Source organism: Athene noctua, chromosome 14 (genome assembly GCF_965140245.1).
Source record: "Athene noctua chromosome 14, bAthNoc1.hap1.1, whole genome shotgun sequence".
Classification (NCBI taxonomy): Eukaryota; Metazoa; Chordata; class Aves; order Strigiformes; family Strigidae; genus Athene; species Athene noctua.
Genome location: NC_134050.1, coordinates 5,921,796 through 5,948,584, shown reverse-complemented (window position 1 = coordinate 5,948,584; position 26,789 = coordinate 5,921,796). Strand labels below are relative to the sequence as shown.

Below are 26,789 nucleotides of genomic sequence, written 5' to 3'. Positions count from 1 at the left end.
GCCCAGACAAGACACTCTGTGGTATATTTTTTCCCAGGTCCTTGCTTTGGTCTCATGGTCCGTTCTTTGCTTGATGTCTCTTCTCACCAAAAACCGGGAGCCGGGAGGGGCTGGCAAGTGTTTGTTACACACGGGGAGAAGCCACGGGAAACGATGGCTCCCCCCCCCCTTCTTCTTTTCCACCCCCTTCTTGTCCAAATCAAAGCCAAGTGCCTTTTTAAACCCCGTCCCTCAGCCAAGCTCAAGCGAGGCCAGCGCGGCGGTCGCCAGGGACTAAATTTAGGAAAGGCGCCGCTTAAGCCTGCAGGAGATCCCCGAGCCGAATTCCCTGGGACACACCCGCGGGGGGGCCGCTGCCAGCGGCGTTACCCGGCGCTGCCCGCCGCGGGGGCGCCTCCCCGGGGCCGGGCCGGGGTGACCGGGCGCCCCGCGGCGGCGGGCGGGCAGGTAGGTGAGGGAGGCCCAGGCCGGGCCGGGCCGGTCGGTGAGGGAGGCCCGGGCCGGTGCTGCGGGGGGGCAGCGGGGGCGCAGGGCGGGCACGGAGCCGCCGTCGCCGGCAGCGCCCTCGGCCGCACCACCCGGCCCGGCCCCCCCGCCCCGCGGGTGCGGAGGCTCCGCGTCCCTCACGCTTCTCCGAGGGAAGCGCCTCGTGTGGCGTTGGCGTCCTGGCTCCTCGGCGGAAGCCGCCTGCGAAAACGAGCTGCTCAGTCGTTTAATTAGGGTAATTTAGAAGATCGACGGCTGGAGCGGGGCTGCCGCGGGACTCCCTGCAGGAATCCTTCAGACGAGGTCTCTTCGGGGGCTTCCTACGCGGTCCCGGGCGCAGAAAAAACATAAACGTGCGGGGTTTCTTCTCTTCATGGTACCTACTTGCTGCTTTGTTCTGTTGCAGTCTGCGAGAACAGCATCGGGCATATGTTTTCCTGCAGAGGCTTTTTGGGGCACTTGTACACAAGGTGGTGTAACGCAGCCTTGCAAGTAAAGGCTCTACACACCCTGTATTTAGTTTAGGGTTATTCTTTTTCTGAAGTTTGCATTAATTTTTGACTCGGGCATACTTACAAGTTACAAAACAGTTGAAAGAGAGGCCAGGCAGGCTCCTCCTGCAGTTTTTGTGGATCCGTGTTAAATTCTGCTACGTCCTACATGGAGCTGGTTACACTGACCAGCTTCTGATGCAGCGAACTGGTTTTAAGGCATGGCTGAGACTTGGTTATGATACATGAATTATACCCTTCATTTCTCTGCAGCTTCTTAACCTTGTGTGAAGAGAACACGTTATCCGAAGTAGCTCAGCTGTCTTAAAGTGCTCTGAGCCAGAAATAACTTCTAGGCAGCTGTGCAGGTAAAGCTGACAAACATAGAGCAGACAGGGGAGTCTGGGTGAAGTCTGGAGGGGTGAGGTTTGAGGAGACTGAAGGAGACAAATTTTTGATAAAGAGAATAGTGAGCACTGTCTTTTAACTGGAGAGCTGGGGAAGGCTGAAAGCATAGCTTACAGGTGATGGGGATCACCTTCAATCATAATTACCTGTCAGCATCCAGCCTGCCCCTCCTCATGTGGCTGAGGGTTATGAGTGAATAATGACAACATGGACACAAAATCCATGCACCTGAGCCTGGGACAATGTTCAGATGGGATGGCATGACTCATAGGAGCTATTGGTAGTATTTGTTTTAAACTATGCAAATCTGAGATCTGATAACTGAGAGCAGAGTTACGTATGGTGTCTTCCACGTCCATGCATCCAGTTCAGAGACAAGAAATGTGAAGAGCTGTGATGCAGAGAATCTGCTTTGAATTATCAGTTGCTCTTTGATTTGACTGTGGTTATGAGCATGCTAACTTTAGGTGAACTGGTGAGTTCTGCTTGTAGTTTAGTAAAGAATGAAATTTCAAGTGTAAAATATCAGCTCAGGGATAAGTGTCTGCCTGAAAATTTTGAGGGAGCAAGGGGACAAAAAATCCTGGAACTCTTGCTGGTAATTTATCCTTTTAATTTGAGATTACCATTTACTTTTATATCTATACATATATATATATATATATATAAAAACAAAACAAGGCAAACCTCTGAACAACTGTCAAGAATTGAAAAACTGAACGCAATAAGAAAATCCATGTTGTGTGATGGATTCAGTTGAGCATCTTCAGTAGACTCCTAGAACAGGACACGTGTTTTCTGCAGTGGCCTGGCGCCACCAGCACCAGGCACTTGAATTTGTTTTTCTTTAAGAGCAGCTCAGCTGTCTTGGAATCTGGACATTTTGGGACATAAAGTTGTATTTCTCTAGCATTTAGTATTGTGTCCTAACATAAAGGTTTGGGGAAAACAGTGGTATGAGCTGTATAAGCAGTAGAGTTGTGAAAATGATCAGGAATGGAAGTGGTCATTTTGCCCAGTTACACCATTTATAGATACACTTACTAGTAAAGGGGGAAGAATGTTTTTTCATCATCAAGTCAGAAGGTAGTAGTTAGCTCCTGTGCGGTACTTTTAAACTTTTAATTTCAGGATTCTCCGGAAGAGCTCAAGTTCTTCACTGTGACTCACCTTAATATCCTATACGTGTCCAATGTAAAGAAAAATCAATTAGAAATCAGGAATATCACACAGTTTCCAGACAAATCCACCCAGTCCATGGACATCTTCCCTTTCCTTGCAGCATGCTGGAATCGGGCAGAGCCATCAGACAGGGGTTTCTTCATGTGTCATCTAGGGCTAGTTGAGGAATATTCCATCCCAGCTCTATGCATTCTGTCATCCACTGCTTCAGGAAGGAGGAATGCCAGCACCAGGCTGCCTTTGTCATTCCAGCAGGAGCTGTTGGTTACCCTTGCTGGTTTGGAGTGCTGGAGGCTGGTGGTCCCTGGGATGGTCACAGAGGCTGTTTGCTGCATCCACAACCTGCAGCTGGTTAATCTGCAGTTGGTATGAAATGCCTTGTTGGAGTAGTCCAGTGAAGACATGCTGGGTGGCCTCTGTGGAGAACTTGACCCAGAATACTACCCCACTGATGCAAACTGGAAAAAATCCTGCAGAAGGGAGAAGTTTCTGCTATGTTGCTGTGTGTATAGGACAAACACTAGACTTGAAAAGCTATATAATTTGTGTAGCTAAGAAGAAAAACATATAGAAGGCATGCTATGGTAGATATTTTTAACCATTGTCATCTGGATTTTCATTTTAATAATGACACTATGATATGACTAACTCAAGGAAAACAATAAACAGCCTTTTTATTGTTACAAGATTTCTCTCAGTAGGTGGCTAAGCCAAACAATTGCTTTACAGCAAAGACAGAAGCAGAAGTTTAATGCAAACACTGCAGTGTATTTAAATAGTAAATGCTTAACTTCCCCCACAAGGGAAATCTTTTTGCTATAGTAATTTTCACAGCTTCCTCTTCCATAACCAGCAAACTGAATAATACTGGAGCTGGAGGGCCTGATTCTCTTCTAATTAACAGTGGTGTTATGCAGGTACAAGTTCATTGACTTCAATAAATAGGCATAAATGAAAGAGCTGAATATGTCTTGGGGCAGAGAAACAGTAGACAAAGTAGATTTGCATATTAGAGAAGCCACATATAAGGATCTTTGTTAATATTGCAAAGGGTCCAGTGGAATAATTTCCTATCCTGAACATATTAAAGGCTCCTGCTGCAGCCTGTGAAGGAGATCCTCCCCTCTCTCTGCAGGATGCAGTGGCTCTTTCAGATTCTGGCTATGAGAACTGGCAGTATTTCAAGAGAGTACTTTGTGATTAACAATAGGTTTCACTGATGACACCAACAGCTGCGGTCTGTGGAGCAGGGGTACCACTGACAACAGCGTAGGCTTTCTCTGTGTGGCAGTACAGTTTAGGACTGCCACCTTCTACAGTTCTCCCAGCAGTATAGTGTTTAGTGAATTGTACATTACAGTGGCTGTCTGTAAACAAAAGCATCAGTTAATCATAAAATTAATGCCATGAAAATTAGTCTTGCTGAATGTAAACACCAACGGTTTAACATCCATGTTGGAGCTAGTCACTGAGACTCTTTTCGTAGTCAGTGGGGAGAAAAAAAGAGTTCAGTTCATCTCATCCTAAAGCAGGTTTCTCAAAAGGTCAGCTGAACTGTGATCCAGATGTGCCTATTAGTTAGGAGTGTTGGGGATGGTGCCTATGATGTTCCAGTGTAGGTCGCTGTGGTAGGTGTCTGAAGTTAGGCAAGGTGAACCCTGCTGTACAAGCTTCTCACATCCCTGCAAAGGTGAAAATTCCCATTTGGCTTACAGCCTTCCCCGTTGTAACATAAATTACATGTAACTCCCAGAAGTTGTTTTGTTTGGGGGTTTGGTTTGGTTTGTTTTTTTTCTAGAAATTGTCTGGCAGGATTGGTTGCATCTGGGTTTTCTAGGTTGTCCTTTTGTTCCAAAGCATTTACAAAACTTACTGTCGTGGATTTAGAAGAGATTCTACTTGACATGCATTTTGTGTGACTGAGTTATCCATTACCAGGTGAACAAATACCAGTTAAGCGACATCTGTGATAGGAAGACAATAAACACACCTCAGTTTCCTGCCATTAAAAAAACAAAAAAAAAATCTGATGTAGTTTTCTATTACCAGTGGTGCTATGGGGAATCTCTTCAAAGCAAGTTCAGATTTCTTAGTTGAATGGTAAAATAGGAGACGCTAGAAGCCCTTTGAATTTGGCAAGCTTCACATAAGGCTTTAAATTAGTGATGAATCTTCCCTGAGAGACATTCAGAAAGTAAAGGGTTAAATATTTTTTCCTGTCCCTTGTTTTGCCATTTTGAAGAAAAATATTTATGATAAGTTCATATACAATATCCAGGTAGTTATAACCTTCATCCTAAAGTTAAAGAGCCTTTGCTTATGATAAACGCTAAGCACATGAATAATACTTCAGTTATTTGGCAAGCCACTTAAGTAAGATGAGAAGATTGTGTACAAAACCAGTATGTGAACTACTGGCTAGATGGGTGTAATGAATGAAATTATGGATGAACATTGTAATGGACTACTTAGGTGGGTGTATTATGTATATCCATTTCTCAGAATTTTCCCTGCTCCCCTCTAGTAAACCAGAGGAGCTTCCTGGTGGCCTTAAACTTCAGAAACAAATTCTAGTTCTTGTGGTCCAGTCCTAAGCAGATACCTACAGGAGTATCTACTTATAATTAGTAAACAGAGAAAAGCATCTGTATCCCCAAAGGAGCTGGGTAGTTGATTCTGGGAAGAGTGCTCTGTGCTTGAGTTCCTTATACACTGAAAGAGAGGTGGAATAAATTGACCAACCATTCATGTTGCACATATGCTCGCTAGTGGTGTTCTTAAATTCAAGTGGTTATGAGTGCCATGCTTCATGCTGACTTTGTCCAGATGTCAGGCATTTTCTGATCTTGCTTAATGTATCGTGCCTCATGAGGTTTTCTGGTGTGCAGCGATCTGTTCAGCCATCTCAGGTAAACTGGATAAAGGAGTGCATGTGAGGATACTCAATTCTGTCCGCACCATGCTGGATATGGGTAGCATTAGCAGTCAGGGGGTTCAGATAACTTTGCATGCAGAAGGGCAAGTATCAACAGCCTCTGAGTGGTCTAAGCAATTAGGCACTGCTTTTGTGGCTTGCGCCCCTGCATCCTAACTCTCCTAATTCCATCTAAACTATATTTTGGTTGCTTCGGTGTATTTGTGGATCTGGACCTATTATCATCAGGTAATCCACTGCCTTGAGCAGAGAACTGTGCTGAAACCAGTACAACTGGGTAGACCTTGGTCATGGCAAGGCATCCTTATTTTTTCCTGTGAGCTTAAGAACAAAACCAACAGGAAAAGATACTGAATATATATTCAATATTTGGAATGGTTAAACAGTCTATTAAAAAGACATGTAATGTCTTTGTGATTCAGGGGGAGGCCAAGTATTTTTTTAGAATAAGAAAAACATTAGACCAGAACTTCGTTTCTAATTTAAGATTTGGATCATCATCCTTCTGCAGTACAGTATGCAGCTATCTTTAAATAAAAGAAGCTATCTATAGAAAGCAGTCTGGCTGTGAAAAGAGAAAGGAGCTCTTGCAGCACTCTGTTGCTGTAGCTCAAGTCATGTTTACGAGCCTTTTCCTGCAGGGAGGTGGATTCTGTGTTCTCTTTTTCATGGTATCCACAGCAGGAGTTAAGGTGTGTGTACTTTAAAGCTTTAGCTTTTGAACGTGGTTGGTAGCAGCGCCTACTTTTGATTTGTGGAAGTCATCTCGAGGTGTCTTTTTTTAAAAGAGTATTTGTTCAATACATATTGAATGGACCGCAGAAACACAAGACGACCAAGATGATGAATCAAATTGAAGCCCTGCCAAACTAAGGGATTTTTGAATACATGGGTCTGAGTATACCCTCTGCGCCTTTAAAAAATGTAAGCAACAAATAATGAATGTCCCTGAAGATCTAGGTAGCAGGAAAGAAGGGGGAAATCATCTTAAAATGGTTTTTTTGCTATACTGAGTCCTTCAGCAATAAACCGCTCTTCATGGTGTTTTAGGAACACGAAGGCGTTCTCCCTCCGACAAGTTCATTAAAGAAACCGAAATGTGGAAGGCTGTGGCTGATGTCCTGCTGAGGGCCAAAGTCCCTGGAGGCAGGGCCTGCTGCCTGCCGCCGGCGCAGAAGGGCAGGAGCCTGCTCCCCGGGAGCCCTCGGCATCGCTGGCGGGGCCCTGCGCTGGGGCTGTGCACCGCCCGGCCGCTCAGCATGAGCCCCGGGATACAGAAGGTGGAACCTCTGGACATGGGTCACGTCGTCCGCGTGGAGTGGGAGGACGGGAGCGAGAGCCACTACCCCTGCGTCTGGCTGAGGGACAACTGCCAGTGTCCCCACTGCTTCCTGCGCTCGGCCCGGGCACGCAGGCTGCTCTTCGAGGACCTGGATGTGAACATCGTGGTGAAGGAAGTCGCTCTGGCAGATAGAAAAAAGGTATTAGAACCGAACCGTCATTCGCCTTCTTGTGAAACTTGTCTAGAAATGCTTGTTAATCTGTAAAGTAGAGGCCATCCCGGGTTATACCATAATCGTAATTTGTTTATCTGCAAACCCCACTGTGTATTTGCAAAGCTTTTAAAAATAGTCACAACTTGGGGAACTGGGATGTTCCCACCTTTATATGAAACTTCACTTTATAGATGTTACGCAGAAACTCAGGCTTTGGTTTTTAGAATATAATTGTGCTTTTTAAAATTCTGCTGTATGTTTCTTCATGACCAGATGTTGAAAATAAAATACAGGCATTCCCCACACATTTAATTACACTTACACTTCTTTTTCCTCTTTATTCTATAAGTAAATGGCTTGAAAATGAGAAAAGCAAATGGCAGAGTGATGATGGCCTTAATCCATAACGAAAATATCAGTTTATGAGCTAATTTCCAATGTGCAAAAAACCGTCTTAGAGCAAGCACTCAAACCAAACCTTTGAACCCAATATTCAGAGTTGGCCCAGTGTCTGTGCCTGTATCTACCTAACTACATTAACATTTGTTCATGAAAAAAAGGAGGCTATTGGGCAAGAGAGGACAGGAGCTGCCCTACCTATGGATTTCAATCTTTCCTGCCATATAAAAAACTAATATATCATTCAGATTTTATAGGGTTTATTGAAAACAATACATGGGTCCTTTTGATGTGCAAACTCATTTCTTTCATTTTACACTTAAAGATGTTTTAAACATGTTGAAGATGCAACAGTTAACCGTGTAGCAGCTGGGGCAGCCTCGCTGCAGGATGAGTTTGCAGAGACTGACCTGTGTAGGAGCCTGGCTCATGGTCTCTGGAGAAATTACAGGCCCCCCCGGTTGATTGTTACCAAAATTAATGCCTTGTACATTCATGCTTTGAATAGGCAAATGTATTATGATAGTAGAGAGATTGTCTGCTTCCACTTATACTCAGGAACTGATGAAAGCACAGAACTAATCCTAAACTGATACTGGTCATGTCATGTGAACGAGCAGAATTCTGTGAAATGGGAATTGATACCTACTCAACCGCCGTGAGGGTGTGTGCTGCACTGAGCTCTTTCAGTTCATGACAAGCAAAGCCATATGCTTTCCTTCAGTGTTTTTTTCAGAAAATAAAAAAAACGAACACCTTATGAAAATCTATATGAAAGAGGCAAGACTTTTCAAAACTAGGAGAGGGATTTCTCTCCTAGCTTTTCTTGTTTGCCTGTCTGTCTTGTCCTTCTTCTTTTTTAACAAGCTGTCCGTGTTTTGGAAGATATTTTTGCTCTCTTCTGAGTTGTGGTGAAGTGTTCTCCCTGGTAATACGTGTCTGTGGTTCTCCTCTTTCTGCTAAGCACAGCTCCCACAGTGAAAGCAGCCCACACAAAAGAGCAAATTAGGTCATGGGTTCATGTGAAAATAACCATTTATAAAAGGTGTCAGAATTTGGATGATGTTTAGGTTGGGTTTGCTTTTCTTTGCTATTATGCTCTGGGGAAAGCTTAACTGTGATATTATTAATCTAAATATTAAAATTTCTGCAATTTCTAAGGGATTTTTTTTTTCCTAGATGGTGGGGTTTGGAGGTTTTTATACTAAAATTATCTTTTGTTTTATGTTGGAAGATCTCTATTACATGGCCGGATGAACACGCAAGTGAATATGAAGCCGAGTGGTTGAAAAAACGATGCTTCTCTGAAGGAGCCAGAGCAGAAATGCAAGAAGATTTGTTTTTACCAGGTAGGAATTAAAACCACATCTGTCATGCTTGTTTCAAATGCAAGGAGTGTGACCCTGGCAGTCCCAACGAGAGGTCCCTGTGAGAGGACCAGGTCCTCCACTGAGAGCTGCAGCAGCGGCAGCAGCTCCTGGTGCTCAGGGCCAGGCTGTGTATGCTCGACAGGAACCTGTGATTACCCTTTCCCTCTCCTAATCTCTGGATATGAGAGGACTTCAACTGGTTGGGCTGCGTTTACTTTCATAAAAGCCTTTTCTTTCCAGAAAGTGTTAGTAGGTCTCAAAAATGAGCCTTGTGGACCCGCAGTGGTCTGTGTAACAATGCAAGTGTGTGTGTGCTCTTCAATTGATTTAAACTCTTATTTTTATAGAGATTATTTAGAATTGTAAAGGAGGTATAACTGAAATAAAAAATTTTCCCTTTCCGTGGCCTTTCGTTAAAAATTAACTGTGTAGCCTAGCAGTGTCTAGTAGTAAAGTTCAGGTTGTGTTTGCTCTGCGTCCCATACTTATTGCTGTAGTTGACTGGTTTTTGGTCATGAAGCATTTTGTGCAACCAGGAGTGTAACATTTACCCAGTACAAATCGCTCACTCTTTTGAGTGAGTAATTATAAACCCACTAGGTTTGTCATGATGCACATAATTTCTTTGGCAGCCTTTCAGATTGTAAGCATGAAAAGTGTGAAAACTTGCAAGACTTCTGCTGTTGCTCTTGACTGTGTTCCTGTGAGATCTGCCGTTGCAGAAAGTTGTGGATCTGTGTCCAGAGTTAAGGCAGTATCCATTAAAACAGTATTATTGCTTTAGAAAAAAGTAACTAGAGGCAGGCTGATGGTGTGAAACTCAGATCCAGGTATCAGTTTCGTTAGAGCTCAGCAAAATCCACGAATGGTTTTATGCCCTTTTTTATGGTGCTTTTTACTCTAACAAAGAAAAGAAAGTTTGTTTGGTTGTTGGCTTTTTTTTCCCTGAAAGATGAGAAATGGGAAAATATATGGCCCTAGATATCTCTTGCAGCTGAGCTTTGTTTGGCTCTTAGGGACAACTGAAGGGACCGGTTATCTTTCCCAATTTCTGCAGGTCAGATATTCCTTAGCTTCTAGCACCCATTCTCCTACACAAAAGCCAGTTCTTAAGATTCAGCCTTTTCTATCTGGCTTAAAACTTAAGTCACTTCCATTCATTTCAGTGTGTCATACAACAGATTCTTCGTAGTTCAGAATGGAACTGTTTTCCCTTTAGTGATATAAAAGTTCATGTCTACTTAGCTTTGGCAAGAATAAACAACACTACTATTTTGGAGGGTTGGGCATGTTCCCAGAATGAACGTGGTGAAGATGCAAACGTCATTCAGGGAAACTAGACTTGGTTTCTCAGGTAGTAAAAATTTTTATTTGGGAAAATGAAGATACTGTGGAAGCTAGCAAAGTGCTTTGTAGCCTTTGAGGGGATCAGTATAAATCAAATGTTGCTTTAATTAATGCCCAGGCAAATTAGTCTAGATCTCTGGTTATGTAAAGGTATCAATAACTAAGATTTCAATATTTCAGAGGTAATGCTACTTGTTCCCCCATTTTGAAGTCTGACTGGCTGATTTGCCTTCGTATGCACACACTTACACAGTGCTTACTCTCAGCATCTAAATACAGTGCTTGTTTGGGAGGCCAGTTCTTCCCTCTGCTACCGCTCTTCATCAATGTAAAATATACGCCAAAGAAATGATTTATTCTTTGGGCAATGCTTTTGCAAATTCTTTTTTTTTTTTTTTTTTTTTTTTTTTATGGTGGATCTGAAGAGATACGTTTCTATAAGTTACGTTAAGTAAGGGCTTGCGTTAACTTTGGCTTTGTTTAGTAGTGTCCTTCTGCATTTCCTCATGTTCCCAGAGAAGACCTGGCTCATGGTGATGGGCAGCTTCTCCCAGCTTTTCTCAGGTTTCAGCTGCAAGAAGGGCTGCAGTTACGAAGCATGTGAGTTTGCTTGCTGGCTGTTTAAGACCTCTTTCTCCTTGTGTATCAGAGTAAGTTTAGAATTTGCTTCTTTCTGGTCAGTGGAGTTACACACTGCAAATTACATGCCCTTAAGTAACTAATCATATCCCAGCAGTATAGGATTACTGACGATGATATGGAACGCCAGCCTTGCATGCTGGTTCAACAAATAAAAGAGCAAGCTGACCAGACTGCTGTAGTTAGAGGTTAACCTTCGCTGCTGACATTATCACAGTTGTGGCTCTTTTTTCTTCTTCTTTTTTTTTTTTTTTTTTTAAGTGGTTATTTGCTTTTCATGTTGCTTTTATGATGTTTTTTTCCTCATAATTTCTGATTCAAAAATCTAGATGTCATGTATGTGTCAAACCCGAAGAGTAGGTCAGATTTTCTCTGCTTGATGGAAGTGACTATAAATAGCTCTGTGGCAGTATATCAACATTCCCCTTTTAGAAACCCTGGCAGATCCTATCTGTGTAGTATTCAAAGTCCACTATTTGTGTGTATCAAGATTTGTTTCAGCCCAGTTTACAAGATATTTCCAAAAGAGCAGCCAAAGAGCCATCTGCTGCTTCTCCAGCTCCGATGTCTCCAAGATACTCTTTTTTTCCCTTCTGTTTACTTGTGTTCTCCCCAACAAACATCACAGGAGTGATTTAACACCTCATACAGTCTCTCTGTAACTCAGATTTTGTGTGTGGTAGAGGAAGCTTGTGGGAGACACTGAGTACATCAGGTGCTTCCCAGCCTCTCGCTGCATTGCACTGCATTTGCTGAGGCTGGTTTTCCAAGACGCTGACATCCCAACAATAAGATGGGGGGGGGGGGGGGATTAAATAATATCACAATGATGTTTTCCTATTGGGTGAAGCAGAGGAAGACTCAGCAGAGGTAGTATCTGGTGCTATTTTATATTTTTAACCTTAGGTTAGGTTAAAGTTTTAACCCAAGGTTAAAGGTTGTGGATGATGATTGTTCTTTAAAATGTGATAATATATTGGATATCTATCCAGCTCCACCAAAGTTTGAAGCAGGATGTTAACAGCATCAGTGGTGCTCTCAGTTTATCTACTAAGTCCTAAGAGATGATAATTTTAAGAGGAAGAAGTTAAAAGTTATTTTTTAATAAGAGTTTGGTCATATGAATTTATCCTGTAGTAATAATTAATAAGAGCAGCCCCCCCGCCCCCATGAGTTAGACTGCCATACACATAATTCATAATACAGCACAAATACACTTGGCCTTGAACAAACATTAAAACACACGTTGTAGACAAAATAATTTTAGATGGAGTTAATCTATGATGTCTAGACTTTCTTTCCCACATGACTCCAGTCCAGGTTTTGACCAGCACTGTCCCAACCTGCATAGTAAATGCTGAATATTTCCAAGTGTTTGCTGATGCATGCACACCACCTGCAGGAACTGGGCAAAGGCCATCTTCTCATTTTGTGAAAACTCTAATATAGGTGGCTTTTTTTGACTAATCCGGTATGATCAAGAAATGGGATTCATTTTTTTCTCCCCCCATATTATTGTTCTGAAATTAGAAGAGGCAGTGACTCATTAATTCTTTAAAAAGTATTTCATTCTTCCCATTTTGAAAAGCACACAGATCTGGGGGTTTATTAGTCAGTGAAGACACAAAATAATTCTACAAGACCTTTGTTTTTATCCCTTATGTTCAGCAACATTTGTAAACATAAAGATTTTTAATTTGGCAGTTGCAACTGTGTCGTGTGAGACCCAAGGCTGTCCAGGCACTACTGGCTCATTCCTGCCTTTCTTACCCCTTCAGCTTTCAGAGCGTATGTTCTTAGATTTCTACTATAGTACAGTGGAAACTGTATTAACTGTGGTTACACAGTGGGAAAAAATGTGCTATGCTGACATGATAAAGTAATGAAGAACATGAGTGGGATCCATTACTACCAGGAAATACTGGCAAAGAGTACAGTCCCTGTTCAGTGCAGCTTCTTGATAGATTTTCAGGCTGAAGGGGTTTTGCAGATAAAAATAGGAACAAAGTTCCCGTTGTTCAGTATATGGGAGAATAACATGCCCTGTGGGACACGCAATTTTCGAAGACTTTGATATAGACTTTTTAAAAAATACTGTTAAGTGGAAGAACTTAAATTTATCTTCACATCACAGGATCTTTTTTATGATGTATGCTTTCCTGTCCCTTTTCCAGAGAATTATGGACCTGATAATTTGTCAAATTGTAAACATTGTACAGCATGTAACGTTTTCATCTGGGGCTGAGCAGAAGGAAATCTTTATAAATGCTGCTTATTTTAGTGTAGTCCTGTTGCTTGTCTCTCTACTACTACTGTTGTACTTACCTGGCTGCGATGGTCTCTGGGACCAGTCAGGAGAAGTAGTCCTTCACTGCTTTTCATACAAATACGAGTTGTTTGAAAGTAGTTCATGTGTATGTCAGACGTAAGTGTTACAAATTAGACCTCAGATCTATTGCAGCTACTAAAAGGATTAATACTGGCACCAATATATTTGAATTAAGCTCTAAGGTCTTTCTGGAGAAAAACCCCACAATTGCTAATATGTAAAGCATAAAGATTTAAAAGGCCTTAGGAAATCTGTGCTAAAATGGTGAGGAAGTCACCATAGAAACTACTCTCTGCAGTTCACTATATACACCTGGTGTAAGTAACCACCTGACAGCAGCAAAAGGCAGTACGGTTTCAGCCAACTTCTTCTTTGCTAATAGTGAAAACATGTATTATGCATACAGGCTTGAGCTGGTATGTAAATGCTGCGAGTTCCTCCCCATTTTGTATGGGTTTATTGCTACAAATGAAGCACTTTATTTTAGTCATGCCTCTAAAATTTTTTTCTGCTTCTTTTGTTTATGGAGATGATGCCTTTCTAATATTTTGAAAGGTTTATACAGTGCAGTAAAGGCAGTGGTTTGGCTTGTGCTCTATGTATCCAACTTTGTTCTTTGATTGTTTTTCATCATTTTCTTTGGCATTTTTAGTATTAAACAAAGTGGTCACGTTCATATTCTTAGCATAAAGCATTTGACCCTGTTGCACGTGGAGTTTTTATGAATATGCTGAGGAAATACATCATAATTAAAAAATAGTCAAAGAGTAGCTGTAATGCTTCACCATCAGGACAGAATGATGTATCAAGATAGGCTTTGGGAAGGTCTGTGCTTTAATGCAGCACCATTCCTTATTTTTATCCATGACTATGATGGAAAGCAATAGCCATATTAAATTTGCAGATGACACCACCTAGGGGTCAACTGGAAATGCGTTGAAGGATCAGGGTTACAATTCTAAATGACCTTCAGAAATAGGAGAAATGGTAAAAACATTAAAAATGCTTTAATGGGTTGGGTGACTAGTTCATCTAGCCTAATGCTCAGTCTCCAGCAGCAATGTAGTAAAAGCACAAACCAATGGTCTCTCTGCAGTCCCTTTCCTTCGTGTTCCTTCAGCATCCACAGTCATTGCATCAAGGTTTCCTGCAGGATCCTGCAGCTGTTTGGGTGCAAGGCAGGGAAAGAACCACACCGGTTGGGTGGAGTTGGTGCTGCTCACAGACTGAATGTGAGCCTGTGCTGGCAGGCAAACATTGCTTTCAACTGAGTCCAAAGAGAAGGCTAACCTGCAGAAGAGGTAAAGCAGTCCTTCTCCATTTGGTGGAGTAAGGCTTCTGCGGCGTGGATCAGTTTTGGGCACCATACATCAAGAAAGACTACAAAGGGCCAATTGGAAAGCACTGTCCATGATTAGTGATCTAGAAACATCAATCAAGACACAGCATGGGGGGAGAGAGAGAAGGAACAGTTTGTTTTCCATGTTCATGGTAGATAGGTGACTATACAAATGCATGTGTACCTATGTGAACAGATTTTCTTAATGCTGTTCAGAATAGGTAAAAATTTGAGCTCAGACAAACTATATAAAATTTCAAATTAAAAGGAACATTTTAAGACACCAAATGAGGGCATGTTTTTAATAGCAATAACTTTACAAGCTGCACTGTATTTTTTTTTTCCTCCCAGATACCAACTGCTGCTGCATTCCATACATTTCCCAAGATTAGTAATACTTGGAGCTGTACACAACGTGTTTTCAGCTTTTGGCACGTTTACCACTGTGTCATTACAGAGTATATTGGCAAATGCCAAGGGGGAAAGGTTGCTCCTGCAGTAGCTCAAAGACTAAGCTCTTGGCTGAATCAAGACATTGTTGAAGGGCTGGGAAGTTGGAGCCTTTCTTCTCTGAAACATGAGGTAGGATTTATAAGCGTTTGTGTACCAGTCTGCACCTTTAAAAAGAAACACACACCCAAACCACTGAGGATGCTGGCTGCTCTTGTCACTGGAAGTGAATTTATGAGAGAACTTTGAGTGGATTTAACTATATTTACCACTTTCTGTCTTTGGTTGGTTGGTTGGGTTTTTTTAATATGAAGTAGCTAAACATAAAAAAAAAAAAAAAAAAGCCTAAGAAGCTGCTTTACTTGAACCATTTCTCACTTTTAGTAGATGCCTGGAGAGTATCAGTGAACAGTTTGGTTTCCTTGAAATTTTGCAATTTCCACATCACAGTGGTACTGTAAAGGTTAAACATCTCTTCAGTCAGTAGGCAGTGTTGACTCCTGAATACACTGCAGAGTCTGGGAAAGGATAAACTTCCATTCCTGTAGTGGGATTCACATGATTGATAGTTTTCACACAGGGAAAAGATTGCACTTGCAGCTTACTTAAAGAAACATTTTGAATTCAGCTTTTGTCTCCCTTGGGTCCATAGAATTGGAGACGTGAGGCCAGCTGATGGCCTCCACTGCAGGGGGTCTGGTTGAGAGGAAAACCAAATGGGTGGTTGGGTTGTTTGTTGAATGTTCTCTACACATCAGCTATCAGGGTTGGCAGATCTGTTACACTGAAATCGAGGACGGTCCCAGCCAGGTATGCTGAGCGTGCACCGTTTTATAGCGCTCTGGCAAAGCAGGTGTTTGCAACAAAAGCCAAAACCACCCCAAAACCCAACACCACGGTCCATAGCCACTGGCTGCAGAAGGGGGATCCTGCACTAGCACAGTAGGAATCAGCAACAAGAGGACTCTACAGTCCATGTACTTTGGGAAGATTGCGGCATTGGAGCTGCAGTTAAGTTCCAAGTGCATATATTTATTTCCCAAAGTGGGGAAAAATATATTGGTATATTCCTTAAAATATTAATATTCCTCTACTTTTTGTTTTATATAAGGAAGATGAGGAAAATATTTATTAACAAGGAAGACTAGGAAGGAAAAGTTGAAACATAAAGCATTCCATTAGTTTTCACATGGTGATTTACCTGCACCAACACTGAAGCTTAAATTTGTCTTTTAAAGGATATTCTTGGCAGTTCACGCAGCATACATAAAGCTATTTCAATTTCATAACTTTTACCAGAGGAAAAGGAAAACATTCAAAATTTATTTTTTCCCCATCTTTCAAGTGTATGAAGGGATGTGTATTGAGTTAAACACACTGGAGCAGTGAGTAGCAGGCCATGGAGTGGTCTCAAAAAGGAATTTAATGAGGTGAGATTATATCTCTCCTCAAGGATTGTGCTTTTTTCATTTTGTGAACATGTTGTGAAATTCAACAGCTTGTCAATCATACTACAGCTTCTTTGAAACACAGGGTAGAGTATAAAAGATAGTCTATGTGGATAGCTTATATTTGGGTATGTGCGTTGTGTTTCTTGGACAGTCTCTGAGTAGCCTTAGCCAAAGGGGAGAGAAGTATTAGTGGTTGGAAATTTGCAGACTTTGCAACTGTCGAAAAAATGTTGTAACTATGTAGTGTCTGGGTTCGCTTTTTTATGAGCACATTGCATTTTGTAATTGCTATCTGTATCTAGAGAGAGGAAAAAAAACCCTCCAAACCTGGCCCTTTACATCTCTTCCAAGTGCAGCGTGTCCCTCGGTCACCAGCTGAAATCCCCCAGAGCTCCTGTTCTGAAAGCTGCTTGAAATATGTAATAGTTTTTATTGGTCCTCTCTGTTGCAGGGATGTTGGAATAAAGAGAGGTATAGGGGTTTTATCAATGATGCCATCTGCATTTTTCAAACGTTTATGGTCTCATTTCTAGTATGTAATCTTTCTGATGATTGGACAAGTTTACTGAATATTAGCTAAAATACCAAGTAAGCTAGATGTGATTTAAACAAACAGGTGTTCTGTGAAATAGATAAAATCTTTTCACACTTTACTGTGCAGTCTTGTAAGAATAAGCCACTTCAGACTAAATGCATAAAAGCAAGGGAAACCAATTATGTCCTCACTGTAAGAATAAGAGCCCTGATTCAGCATTTAAGAGAAGGCTTGACTTAAAACATAATGTTTTGAGTTTTGCAAAAAACTAGAATCAATGCAAAATTTATGGGAAAAAAAAAAAGGGGGGGGAGTAAGAAACAGCATATTTGTCCTATTTACCCATTACTGTGCAATGTCTTTGAACATGTGTACCTCTTTATTTGTGCATACAAACCAGTAAACTGGCAAACTTAAGAGATATTACAAGTGAAAATTTGTGGGAAGAGAGCAAGGAGGCTAGCAGTGTTGTATTTGGGGGCATTAATCCAAAATAGGTCTTTCGTACAGGAGGGAGAGGACTTACCCCACATCTTTTCCTGTGCGTTACAATATTTTTGAGGGGCAGGTGTATCTCTCCAAATGGTCTTTTGTATCTGCCACCAGCACTGTTTTTCAGGTCAAGTCAGCAGATGATACCTCATTGCCTTGTTCTGCAAGTTAACATTGTCTGAAATATGTAAGACCCAAAGCTTCTGCCAAGGAGCCTGGGGAATCACAATCACCAGGGTTTTCTTGCTGCTGGTACCAGCCGAGCCACGGCAGTTGGCAGCTCTGAGACGGACGGGTGGTCGCACGCTGCCTCGTCATGGGACCGCAGCCAGCCCCGCTGAAATCAGTGGAGGGGACAGAGTGCTGTCATGGTGGAGGGTTATAAAGGCTCGCGTGCTCTCTGCTCAGAGATAAAATGATTTTTTTCCTGCGAATTAGCGTTGAACACCCTGTGTGAACATTTCGGGTGGTAGCAGGTGGCGTGGGAGGTGGGAGCAGGGCAGAGGTCCATCGAGCAGCAGCCCCGGGAGCTGGGCAGCTGGTGGCTCTCTGGGCCTGGACCATCCCACCCCTCAGGAAATAAATTACACCACTCCCTGAGCAGAGTGTTTTCACCCCAGAAATTACATGAGAAGGGTCACTGATCGTGTCTGAGTGCAAGGCACCTGCTGGCAGTTTCTGGCCGTTTATGGGAAAAAACGCATCTGGTGGCTGACAGTTAGAAGAGCCTCAGTGTTTTCTGGAGCTCTCTCACTTTGCTTTCAGCTGCCAGTGGCAGGCTGCTATCACTAAACTATCAACTCTTGTTGCTAAGCGGGTACCCCAGCTCCCTTTACTTGGCCCCAGATTCCTCTGCAGCCAGCAGCAGTTTTTATTCAGTCTCCAGACCCACCTCCTTCTACCCACCGAGTCCCCACTTCCATTTCCCTGAGTTTTTTCCTGAGATAATGCATCTCTTTCTCCTCCCTGGTAGCTGCTTCCACCCTTCAGTTCATGTCTCTCTTCCTCTGGAGCTCAGGATAGACTCTTAACAGAGAGCACGGGAACAGCTCAGCTCATCTTCCCTTCTCGTCTCTCCCGGCTCGCTGCAGCCGCGGGCAGCGGGCGGCTGCCTGGGCAGCACAGCGCTGGGACGCTCCCAGCTGTGAAGCTCTAGGAAGCTCTGTTACCAAGTCTCCTCGTGGACTTGTACCTCCACAAGCTTGAGGGGAGGGAGGAATTCACCAAAATGTATTTCTGACATTGCTTAGTCACCAAAATTAGAGGAATTGGAGCCTTCGCTGGAATTTTTTCAAATGAGCAAAGAGTGTACTCCATGATCAGTTTTCTTCTAAGATACAGCTGATGCTTTTGGCTGACTGTTCTCGTAAATTCAATAAAAGGGAACCTTCAGCATTAAAAAAAATGTCAGCCCAAAAGATCGTATTTTGCTGAAGTTTATAAGCATTAAAACCAGAGTTTTACAGTAGAAAAAAATTATTTCAGAAGAAATCTTAGTACCTCTTACTATTAACAGCTGTTTCAGTGTTATAGCTACTGGTATCTGTGGTGTATTTGCTATCATAAATATACTTGGGTAAGGAGTAGTGCAAATGCAAGGGAGAGAACAATTACCAATGATGCTTTCTAGCAAGGCAGCTTAATAAAAGTTTTATCTTGACCTAAAATTCTTTTATACTCGTAAACCTGTAGTTATTTCAGTTTTAATGTACTAACAATGCTTACAAATGCAATTTGTAACAATAAAATCACTGCCAAGTCTCTGTAGCAGCTTGCTTTCACAGGCATGGGCAACCATTTCATTTGACTTTAAATGCTGTGCTATTTTAAACTCCTTGTACTATTTATAGCTCCCCATAAATACACAAATAAACAAAAGACCAGGTTGGGTCCAGGGACACCGTGCAGTATTTTAGGACGTTCTTCTTTGGAATTCTTTCAGCTGCAGAAAAAAAAAAAAAAAAAAATCAATCACTATTAGTTGTAAAGTACCAAACGTGACCCACAACTGTGGATTCCAGTGTCCTCTGCTAGTTGCACAGACAAATGAAATTAAAGTTAACTGCATTAACAACTGACAGACTCCAGAAGGTGTCCTGGTGAGAAGCTGTGCTTTGGCCTCCATTATTAATTTCCTGCCTTCTGGCTTTCTGTCTACATTACTGATCCCTTGAGTTCTTGGCTGGATGCACTGGAGCCATTTAACCTTAGGTGCTATTTGTTTCAGTGCTGTCTAGCAAAATTGATCCTGACAGGATTAGTCTGGGGGAAAAAAAGGGGGGATGTGATCTTAAATATTTTAGCAAAGTGATCTTGGCCTATGAATATTGAGGCCAAAATAAAGAATCATGGGGTTTATTATTATTGTGTGGTTTTGCCTGCACTAATAAATGGCTACAGCATTGCCTTTTATTGAAGGAAATTAATTAGGTTTTGCAAATGGCTCTGAAAACCTTAAAATATACTGTCGGGAGTAGTTGTAAACAGATGGTTAACAAAGAGGTTCTTCCTGCAGCATCCCAATTTGACCTGGCTTCTCCACATGGACAAATGACTTTATCAGTATTATTTTTCTAAATCTCTTATATGCTACAGGTATGATACGAACATGATCTGAGTTTGTGCAAAATTACGTGTGGACTGATGGGAAGTATGAACATTGAGCTGAGGCTCAGTTCTGCATCAGTCTGGGGAAGTCAGTGGCACATCCCTTCACTTGAGGAAGAACAATCATATTCTTATTATATCTTCTCAAACTTCAGAGTATTCTGAAGTCCGCAGGCAAGAGAAGTCCTAGGGAGTGGATGTTAGAGATGAGAATTACACAGTTTTTGAAGCACACAGGTGGGGCTATATTTGGCCTCGTTTCCTGTGAGTCTGCTAATTTTACATGAAAATTACTTTCATCATCTTTGTTTTGCAATGTTCCTGCTATATCCCTCACCCAAGCGCTGGAGCGTACTCAGCGTGAAAGGAATATTTGGCAATTTTGCTGCCAAACTGAAAAAAAAAAAATAAAAAAAATACAAAGAGTCTGTGGAGCATCTGCAAGGTGATATTTTCCAAAGCTGTAAGCACTGGCCAAACTTGACGAGTTTCACAGGAGGGGCAATTATACATTCCAAGCACGTGAACCCTTTATTTGCCAAACTTGACACTTGATGAATGAAAGCACTAAAACGTCTCCACTAAACACTACTCATTTTTCACTGGCCTAGGCTTTTGATCCGTTACGTTGTTGTTGTTGAAGATGTCTCAAAATTATTTTCGGCAGATGCTACCATGGAAAACCTCAGCACAAACGATTAAGGGTTACCAAAGTTACAAGCAAGTGAAACACTGGTGGCTCCAGTAGTAGAGAGCTCCTCCAGCTGTGCTCGGGGATGAAAAATGTGTCATGGACATGGACAAATATTTACTGGCAATAAAAGGAATGGAAATACTAAATTATAAGAAATTCAGCATAAATAATAACAGCATTCCTAGGGAGAAGGGGTAAGAAAACAACATAAAGCAGACAGGGAGGGTAGCACTGAATTTTTGCTGTGAAACCATATGAACTGATACAGATACTGAGTGTGTGTGTTGGGAAAACTGATGCTGGTAAAATAACATGGGCACCAGCAAGTGGGTACAGTAACGCCACCATGACACCGCCCAGAAAGGTCAGATAATTAGACAATTGGTTAAACTCAGGTGAACCCAGCGGGGACACAAGGCCGGAGATTGACCTCAGGTAACCCCAGCGTGGTCTCAAACACTGAATTTGACCTCAAGTAACCCCATGGGCTAATTGGTTGACCTCAGCTAACCCCAGCGTGGTCCCAAAGACCCAGTTTGACCTCCAGTGACACCCCTGGGCTAATTGGTTGACCTCAGGTAACCCCAGTGTGGTCCCAAAGACCCAGTTTGACCTCAAGTGACCCCCAGGGCTAATTGGTTGACCTCAGGTAACCCCAGCCTGGTCCCAAAGACCCAGTTTGATCTCCAGTGAACCCTGGGCTAATTGATTGACCTCAGGTAACCCCAGCGTGGTCCCAAAGACCCAGTTTGACCTCAAGTGACCCCCAGGGCTAATTGATTGACCTCAGGTAACCCCAGCGTGGTCCCAAAGACCGAGTTTGACCTCAAGTGACCCCCTGGGCTAATTGGTTGACCTCAGGTAACCCCAGCGTGGTCCCAAAGATCCACTTTGACCTCAAGTGACCCCCAGGCCTAATTGGTTGACCTCAGGTAACCCCAGCATGGTCTCAAACACCGAATTTGACCTCAAGTAAACCCATGGGCTAATTGGTTGACCTCAGGTAACCCCAGCGTGGTCCCAAAGACCCAGTTTGACCTCCAGTGAACCCCTGGGATAATTGGTTGACCTCAGGTAACCCCAGCGTAGTCCCAAAGACCGAGTTTGACCTCAAGTGAACCCCAGGGCTAATTGGTTGACCTCAGGTAACCCCAGCGTGGTCCCAAATACACAGTTTGACCTCCAGTGACCCCTGGGCTAATTGGTTGACCTCAGGTAATCCCAGCGTGGTCCCAAAGACCCATTTTGACCTCCAGTGACCCCCTGGGCTAGTTGGTTGACCTCAGGTAACCCCAGCATGGTTCCAAAGACCCAGTTTGATCTCCAGTGACCCCTGGGCTAATTGGTTGACCTCAGGTAACCCCAGCGTGGTCCCAAAGACCCAGTTTGACCTCCAGTTACCCCCCTGGACTAGTTGGTTGACCTCAGGTAACCCCAGCATGGTCCCAAAGACCCAGTTTGATCTCAAGTGACCCCCCTGGGCTAATTGGTTGACCTCAGGTAACCCCAGCGTGGTCCCAAAGACCCAGTTTGACCTCCAGTGAACCCCTGGGATAATTGGTTGACCTCAGGTAACCCCAGCGTAGTCCCAAAGACCGAGTTTGACCTCAAGTGAACCCCAGGGCTAATTGGTTGACCTCAGGTAACCCCAGCGTGGTCCCAAATACACAGTTTGACCTCCAGTGACCCCTGGGCTAATTGGTTGACCTCAGGTAATCCCAGCGTGGTCCCAAAGACCCATTTTGACCTCCAGTGACCCCCTGGGCTAGTTGGTTGACCTCAGGTAACCCCAGCATGGTTCCAAAGACCCAGTTTGATCTCCAGTGACCCCTGGGCTAATTGGTTGACCTCAGGTAACCCCAGCGTGGTCCCAAAGACCCAGTTTGACCTCAAGTGACCCCCAGGGCTAATTGCTTGACCTCAGGTAACCCCATCGTGGTCCCAAAGACCGAGTTTGACCTCAAGTGACCCCCAGGGCTAATTTGTTGACCTCAGGTAACCCCAGCGTGGTCCCAAAGACCCAGTTTGACCTCAAGTGACCCCCAGGGCTAATTGGTTGACCTCAGGTAACCCCAGCATGGTCTCAAACACCGAATTTGACCTCAAGTAAACCCATGGGCTAATTGGTTGACCTCAGGTAACCCCAGCATGGTCCCAAAGACCCAGTTTGACCTCAAGTGACCCCCTGGTCTAATTGGTTGACCTCAGTTAAACCCAGCGTGGTCCCAAAGATACAGTTTGACCTTCAGTGACCCCCTGGGCTAATTGGTTGACCTCAGGTAACCCCAGCGTGGTCCCAAAGACCCAGTTTGACCTCAAGTGACCCCATGGGCTAATTGGTTGACCTCAGGTAACCCCAGCGTGGTCTCAAACACCGAATTTGACCTCAAGTGACCCACTGGGCTAATTGGTTGACCTCAGGTAACCCCAGCGTGTTCCCAAAGACTGAGTTTGACCTCAAGTGACCCCCAGGGCTAATTGGTTGACCTCAGGTAACCCCAGCGTGGTCCCAAAGACCCAGTTTGACCTCAAGTGACCCCCTGGGCTAATTGGTTGACCTCAGGTAACCCCAGCGTGGTCCCAAAGACCCAGTTTGACCTCAAGTGACCCCCCTGGGCTAATTGGTTGACCTCAGGTAACCCCAGCGTGGTCCCAAAGATCCACTTTGACCTCAAGTGACCCCCAGGCCTAATTGGTTGACCTCAGGTAACCCCAGCGTGGTCCCAAAGACCCAGTTTGACCTCAAGAGACCCCAGGGCTAATTGGTTGACCTCAGGTAACCCCAGCGTGGTCTCAAACACCGAATTTGACCTCCAGTGACCCCCTGGGCTAATTGGTTGACCTCAGGTAACCCCAGCGTGGTCCCAAAGACCCAGTTTGACCTCCAGTTACCCCCCTGGACTAGTTGGTTGACCTCAGGTAACCCCAGCATGGTCCCAAAGACCCAGTTTGATCTCAAGTGACCCCCCTGGGCTAATTGGTTGACCTCAGGTAACCCCAGCGTGGTCCCAAAGACCCAGTTTGACCTCCAGTGAACCCCTGGGATAATTGGTTGACCTCAGGTAACCCCAGCGTAGTCCCAAAGACCGAGTTTGACCTCAAGTGAACCCCAGGGCTAATTGGTTGACCTCAGGTAACCCCAGCGTGGTCCCAAATACACAGTTTGACCTCCAGTGACCCCTGGGCTAATTGGTTGACCTCAGGTAATCCCAGCGTGGTCCCAAAGACCCATTTTGACCTCCAGTGACCCCCTGGGCTAGTTGGTTGACCTCAGGTAACCCCAGCATGGTTCCAAAGACCCAGTTTGATCTCCAGTGACCCCTGGGCTAATTGGTTGACCTCAGGTAACCCCAGCGTGGTCCCAAAGACCCAGTTTGACCTCAAGTGACCCCCAGGGCTAATTGATTGACCTCAGGTAACCCCAGCGTGGTCCCAAAGACCGAGTTTGACCTCAAGTGACCCCCAGGGCTAATTTGTTGACCTCAGGTAACCCCAGCGTGGTCCCAAAGACCCAGTTTGACCTCAAGTGACCCCCAGGGCTAATTGGTTGACCTCAGGTAACCCCAGCATGGTCCCAAAGACCCAGTTTGACCTCAAGAGACCCCAGGGCTAATTGGTTGACCTCAGGTAACCCCAGCATGGTCCCAAAGACCCAGTTTGACCTCAAGTGACCCCCTGGTCTAATTGGTTGACCTCAGTTAAACCCAGCGTGGTCCCAAAGACACAGTTTGACCTTCAGTGACCCCCTGGGCTAATTGGTTGACCTCAGGTAACCCCAGCGTGGTCCCAAAGACCCAGTTTGACCTCCAGTGGCCCCCTGGGATAATTGGTTGACCTCAGGTAACCCCAGCGTAGTCCCAAAGACCAAGTTTGACCTCAAGTGACCCCCCTGGGCTACTTGCTTGACCTCAGGTAACCCCAGCGTGGTCTCAAACACCGAATTTGACCTCAAGTGACCCACTGGGCTAATTGGTTGACCTCAGGTAACCCCAGCGTGTTCCCAAAGACTGAGTTTGACCTCAAGTGACCCCCAGGGCTAATTGGTTGACCTCAGGTAACCCCAGCGTGGTCCCAAAGACCCAGTTTGACCTACAGTGACCCCCTGGGCTAGTTGGTTGACCTCAGGTAACCCCAGCGTGGTCCCAAAGACCCAGTTTGACCTCCAGTGACCCCCTGTGCTAATTGGTTGACCTCAGGTAACCCCAGCGTGGTCCCAAAGACCCAGTTTCACCTCCAGTGGCCCCCTGGGCTAATTGGTTGACCTCAGGTAACCCCAGCGTGGTCCCAAAGACCCAGTTTGACCTTAAGTGACCCCCTGGGCTAATTGGTTGACCTCAGGTAACCCCAGCGTGGTCCCAAAGACCCAGTTTGACCTCAAGTGACCCCCTGGGATAATTGTTTGACCTCAGGTAACCCCAGCGTAGTCCCAGAGACCGAGTTTGACCTCAAGTGACCCCCAGGGCTAATTGGTTGACCTCAGGTAACCCCAGCGTGGTCCCAAAGACACAGTTTGACCTCAAGTGACCCCCAGGGCTAATTGGTTGACCTCAGGTAACCCCAGCGTGGTCCCAAAGACACAGTTTGACCTCAAGTAACCCCATGGGCTAATTGGTTGACCTCAGGTAACCCCAGCGTGTTCCCAAAGACTGAGTTTGACCTCAAGTGACCCCCAGGGCTAATTGGTTGACCTCAGGTAACCCCAGCGTGGTCCCAAAGACCCAGTTTGACCTCAAGTGACCCCCCTGGGCTAATTGGTTGACCTCAGGTAACCCCAGCGTGGTCCCAAAGACACAGTTTGACCTCAAGTGACCCCCTGGGCTAATTGGTTGACCTCAGGTAACCCCAGCGTGGTCCCAAAGACACAGTTTGACCTCAAGTGACCCCCTGGGCTAATTGGTTGACCTCAGGTAACCTCAGCGTGGTCCCAAATACACAGTTTGACCTCCAGTGACCCCTGGGCTAATTGGTTGGTGGTCCCAAATACACAGTTTGACCTCCAGTGACCCCTGGGCTAATTGGTTGACCTCAGGTAACCCCAGCGTGGTCTCACACACCGAATTTGACCTCCAGTGACCCCCTGGGCTAATTGGTTGACCTCATGTAACCCCAGCATTGTCCCAAAGACCCAGTTTGACCTCCAGTTACCCCCCTGGACTAGTTGGTTGACCTCAGGTAACCCCAGCATGGTCCCAAAGACCCAGTTTGACCTCAAGTGACCCCCCTGGGATAATTGGTTGACCTCAAGTAACCCCAGCGTGGTCCCAAAGACCCAGTTTGACCTTAAGTGACTCCCTGGGCTAATTGGTTGACCTCAGGTAACCCCAGCGTGGTCCCAAAGACCCAGTTTGACCTCCAGTGACACCCTGGGATAATTGGTTGACCTCAGGTAAACCCCGCGTGGTCTCAAACACCGAATTTGACCTCAAGTAACCCCATGGGCTAATTGGTTGACCTCAGGTAACCCCAGCGTGGTCCCAAAGACCCAGTTTGTCCTCCAGTGACCCCCTGGGATAATTGGTTGACCTCAGGTAACCCCACCGTAGTCCCAAAGACCGAGTTTGACCTCAAGTGACCCCCTGGGCTAATTGGTTGACCTCAGGTAACCCCAGCGTGGTCCCAAAGACCCAGTTTGACCTCAAGAGACCCCAGGGCTAATTGGTTGACCTCAGGTAACCCCAGCGTGGTCCCAAAGACCCAGTTTGACCTACAGTGACCCCCTGGGCTAGTTGGTTGACCTCAGGTAACCCCAGCATGGTCCCAAAGACCCAGTTTGACCTCAAGTGACCCCCTGGGCTAATTGGTTGACCTCAGGTAACCCCAGCGTGGTCCCAAATACCCAGTTTGAACTCAAGTGACCCCCAGGGCTAATTTGTTGACCTCAGGTAACCCCAGCGTGGTCCCAAAGACCCAGTTTGACCTCAGGTAACCCTGTGGGCTAATTGGTTGACCTCAGGTAACCCCAATGTGTTTTCAAGGCATGAGTTTGACCTCAAGTTACCCTGTGGTCTAGTTTGATGACGTCAGGTAACCCCAGCGTGGTCCCAAAGACCCAGTTTGACCTCAAGTGACCCCCTGGGCTAATTGGTTGACCTCAGGTAAACCCAGCGTGGTCCCAAAGACACAGTTTGACCTCAAGTGA

The 26,789-nt window shown here is 44.7% G+C and overlaps 1 protein-coding gene across 1 annotated transcript in view; it reads left to right on the top strand.

The window, feature by feature from the left end:
- The first annotated feature begins 344 nt into the window (after window positions 1-344).
- The window catches only part of BBOX1 (gamma-butyrobetaine hydroxylase 1), a 55,384-nt gene continuing 28,939 nt past the window's right edge, over window positions 345-26,789 (top strand). Inside the window, exons 1-3 of the mRNA XM_074918261.1 lie at window positions 345-447; window positions 6,553-6,983; window positions 8,632-8,746. Of these exons, the coding sequence (XP_074774362.1) occupies window positions 6,600-6,983; window positions 8,632-8,746 (499 nt within the window). The 5' untranslated portion in view covers window positions 345-447; window positions 6,553-6,599. The remainder of the gene's footprint in view (window positions 448-6,552; window positions 6,984-8,631; window positions 8,747-26,789) is intronic.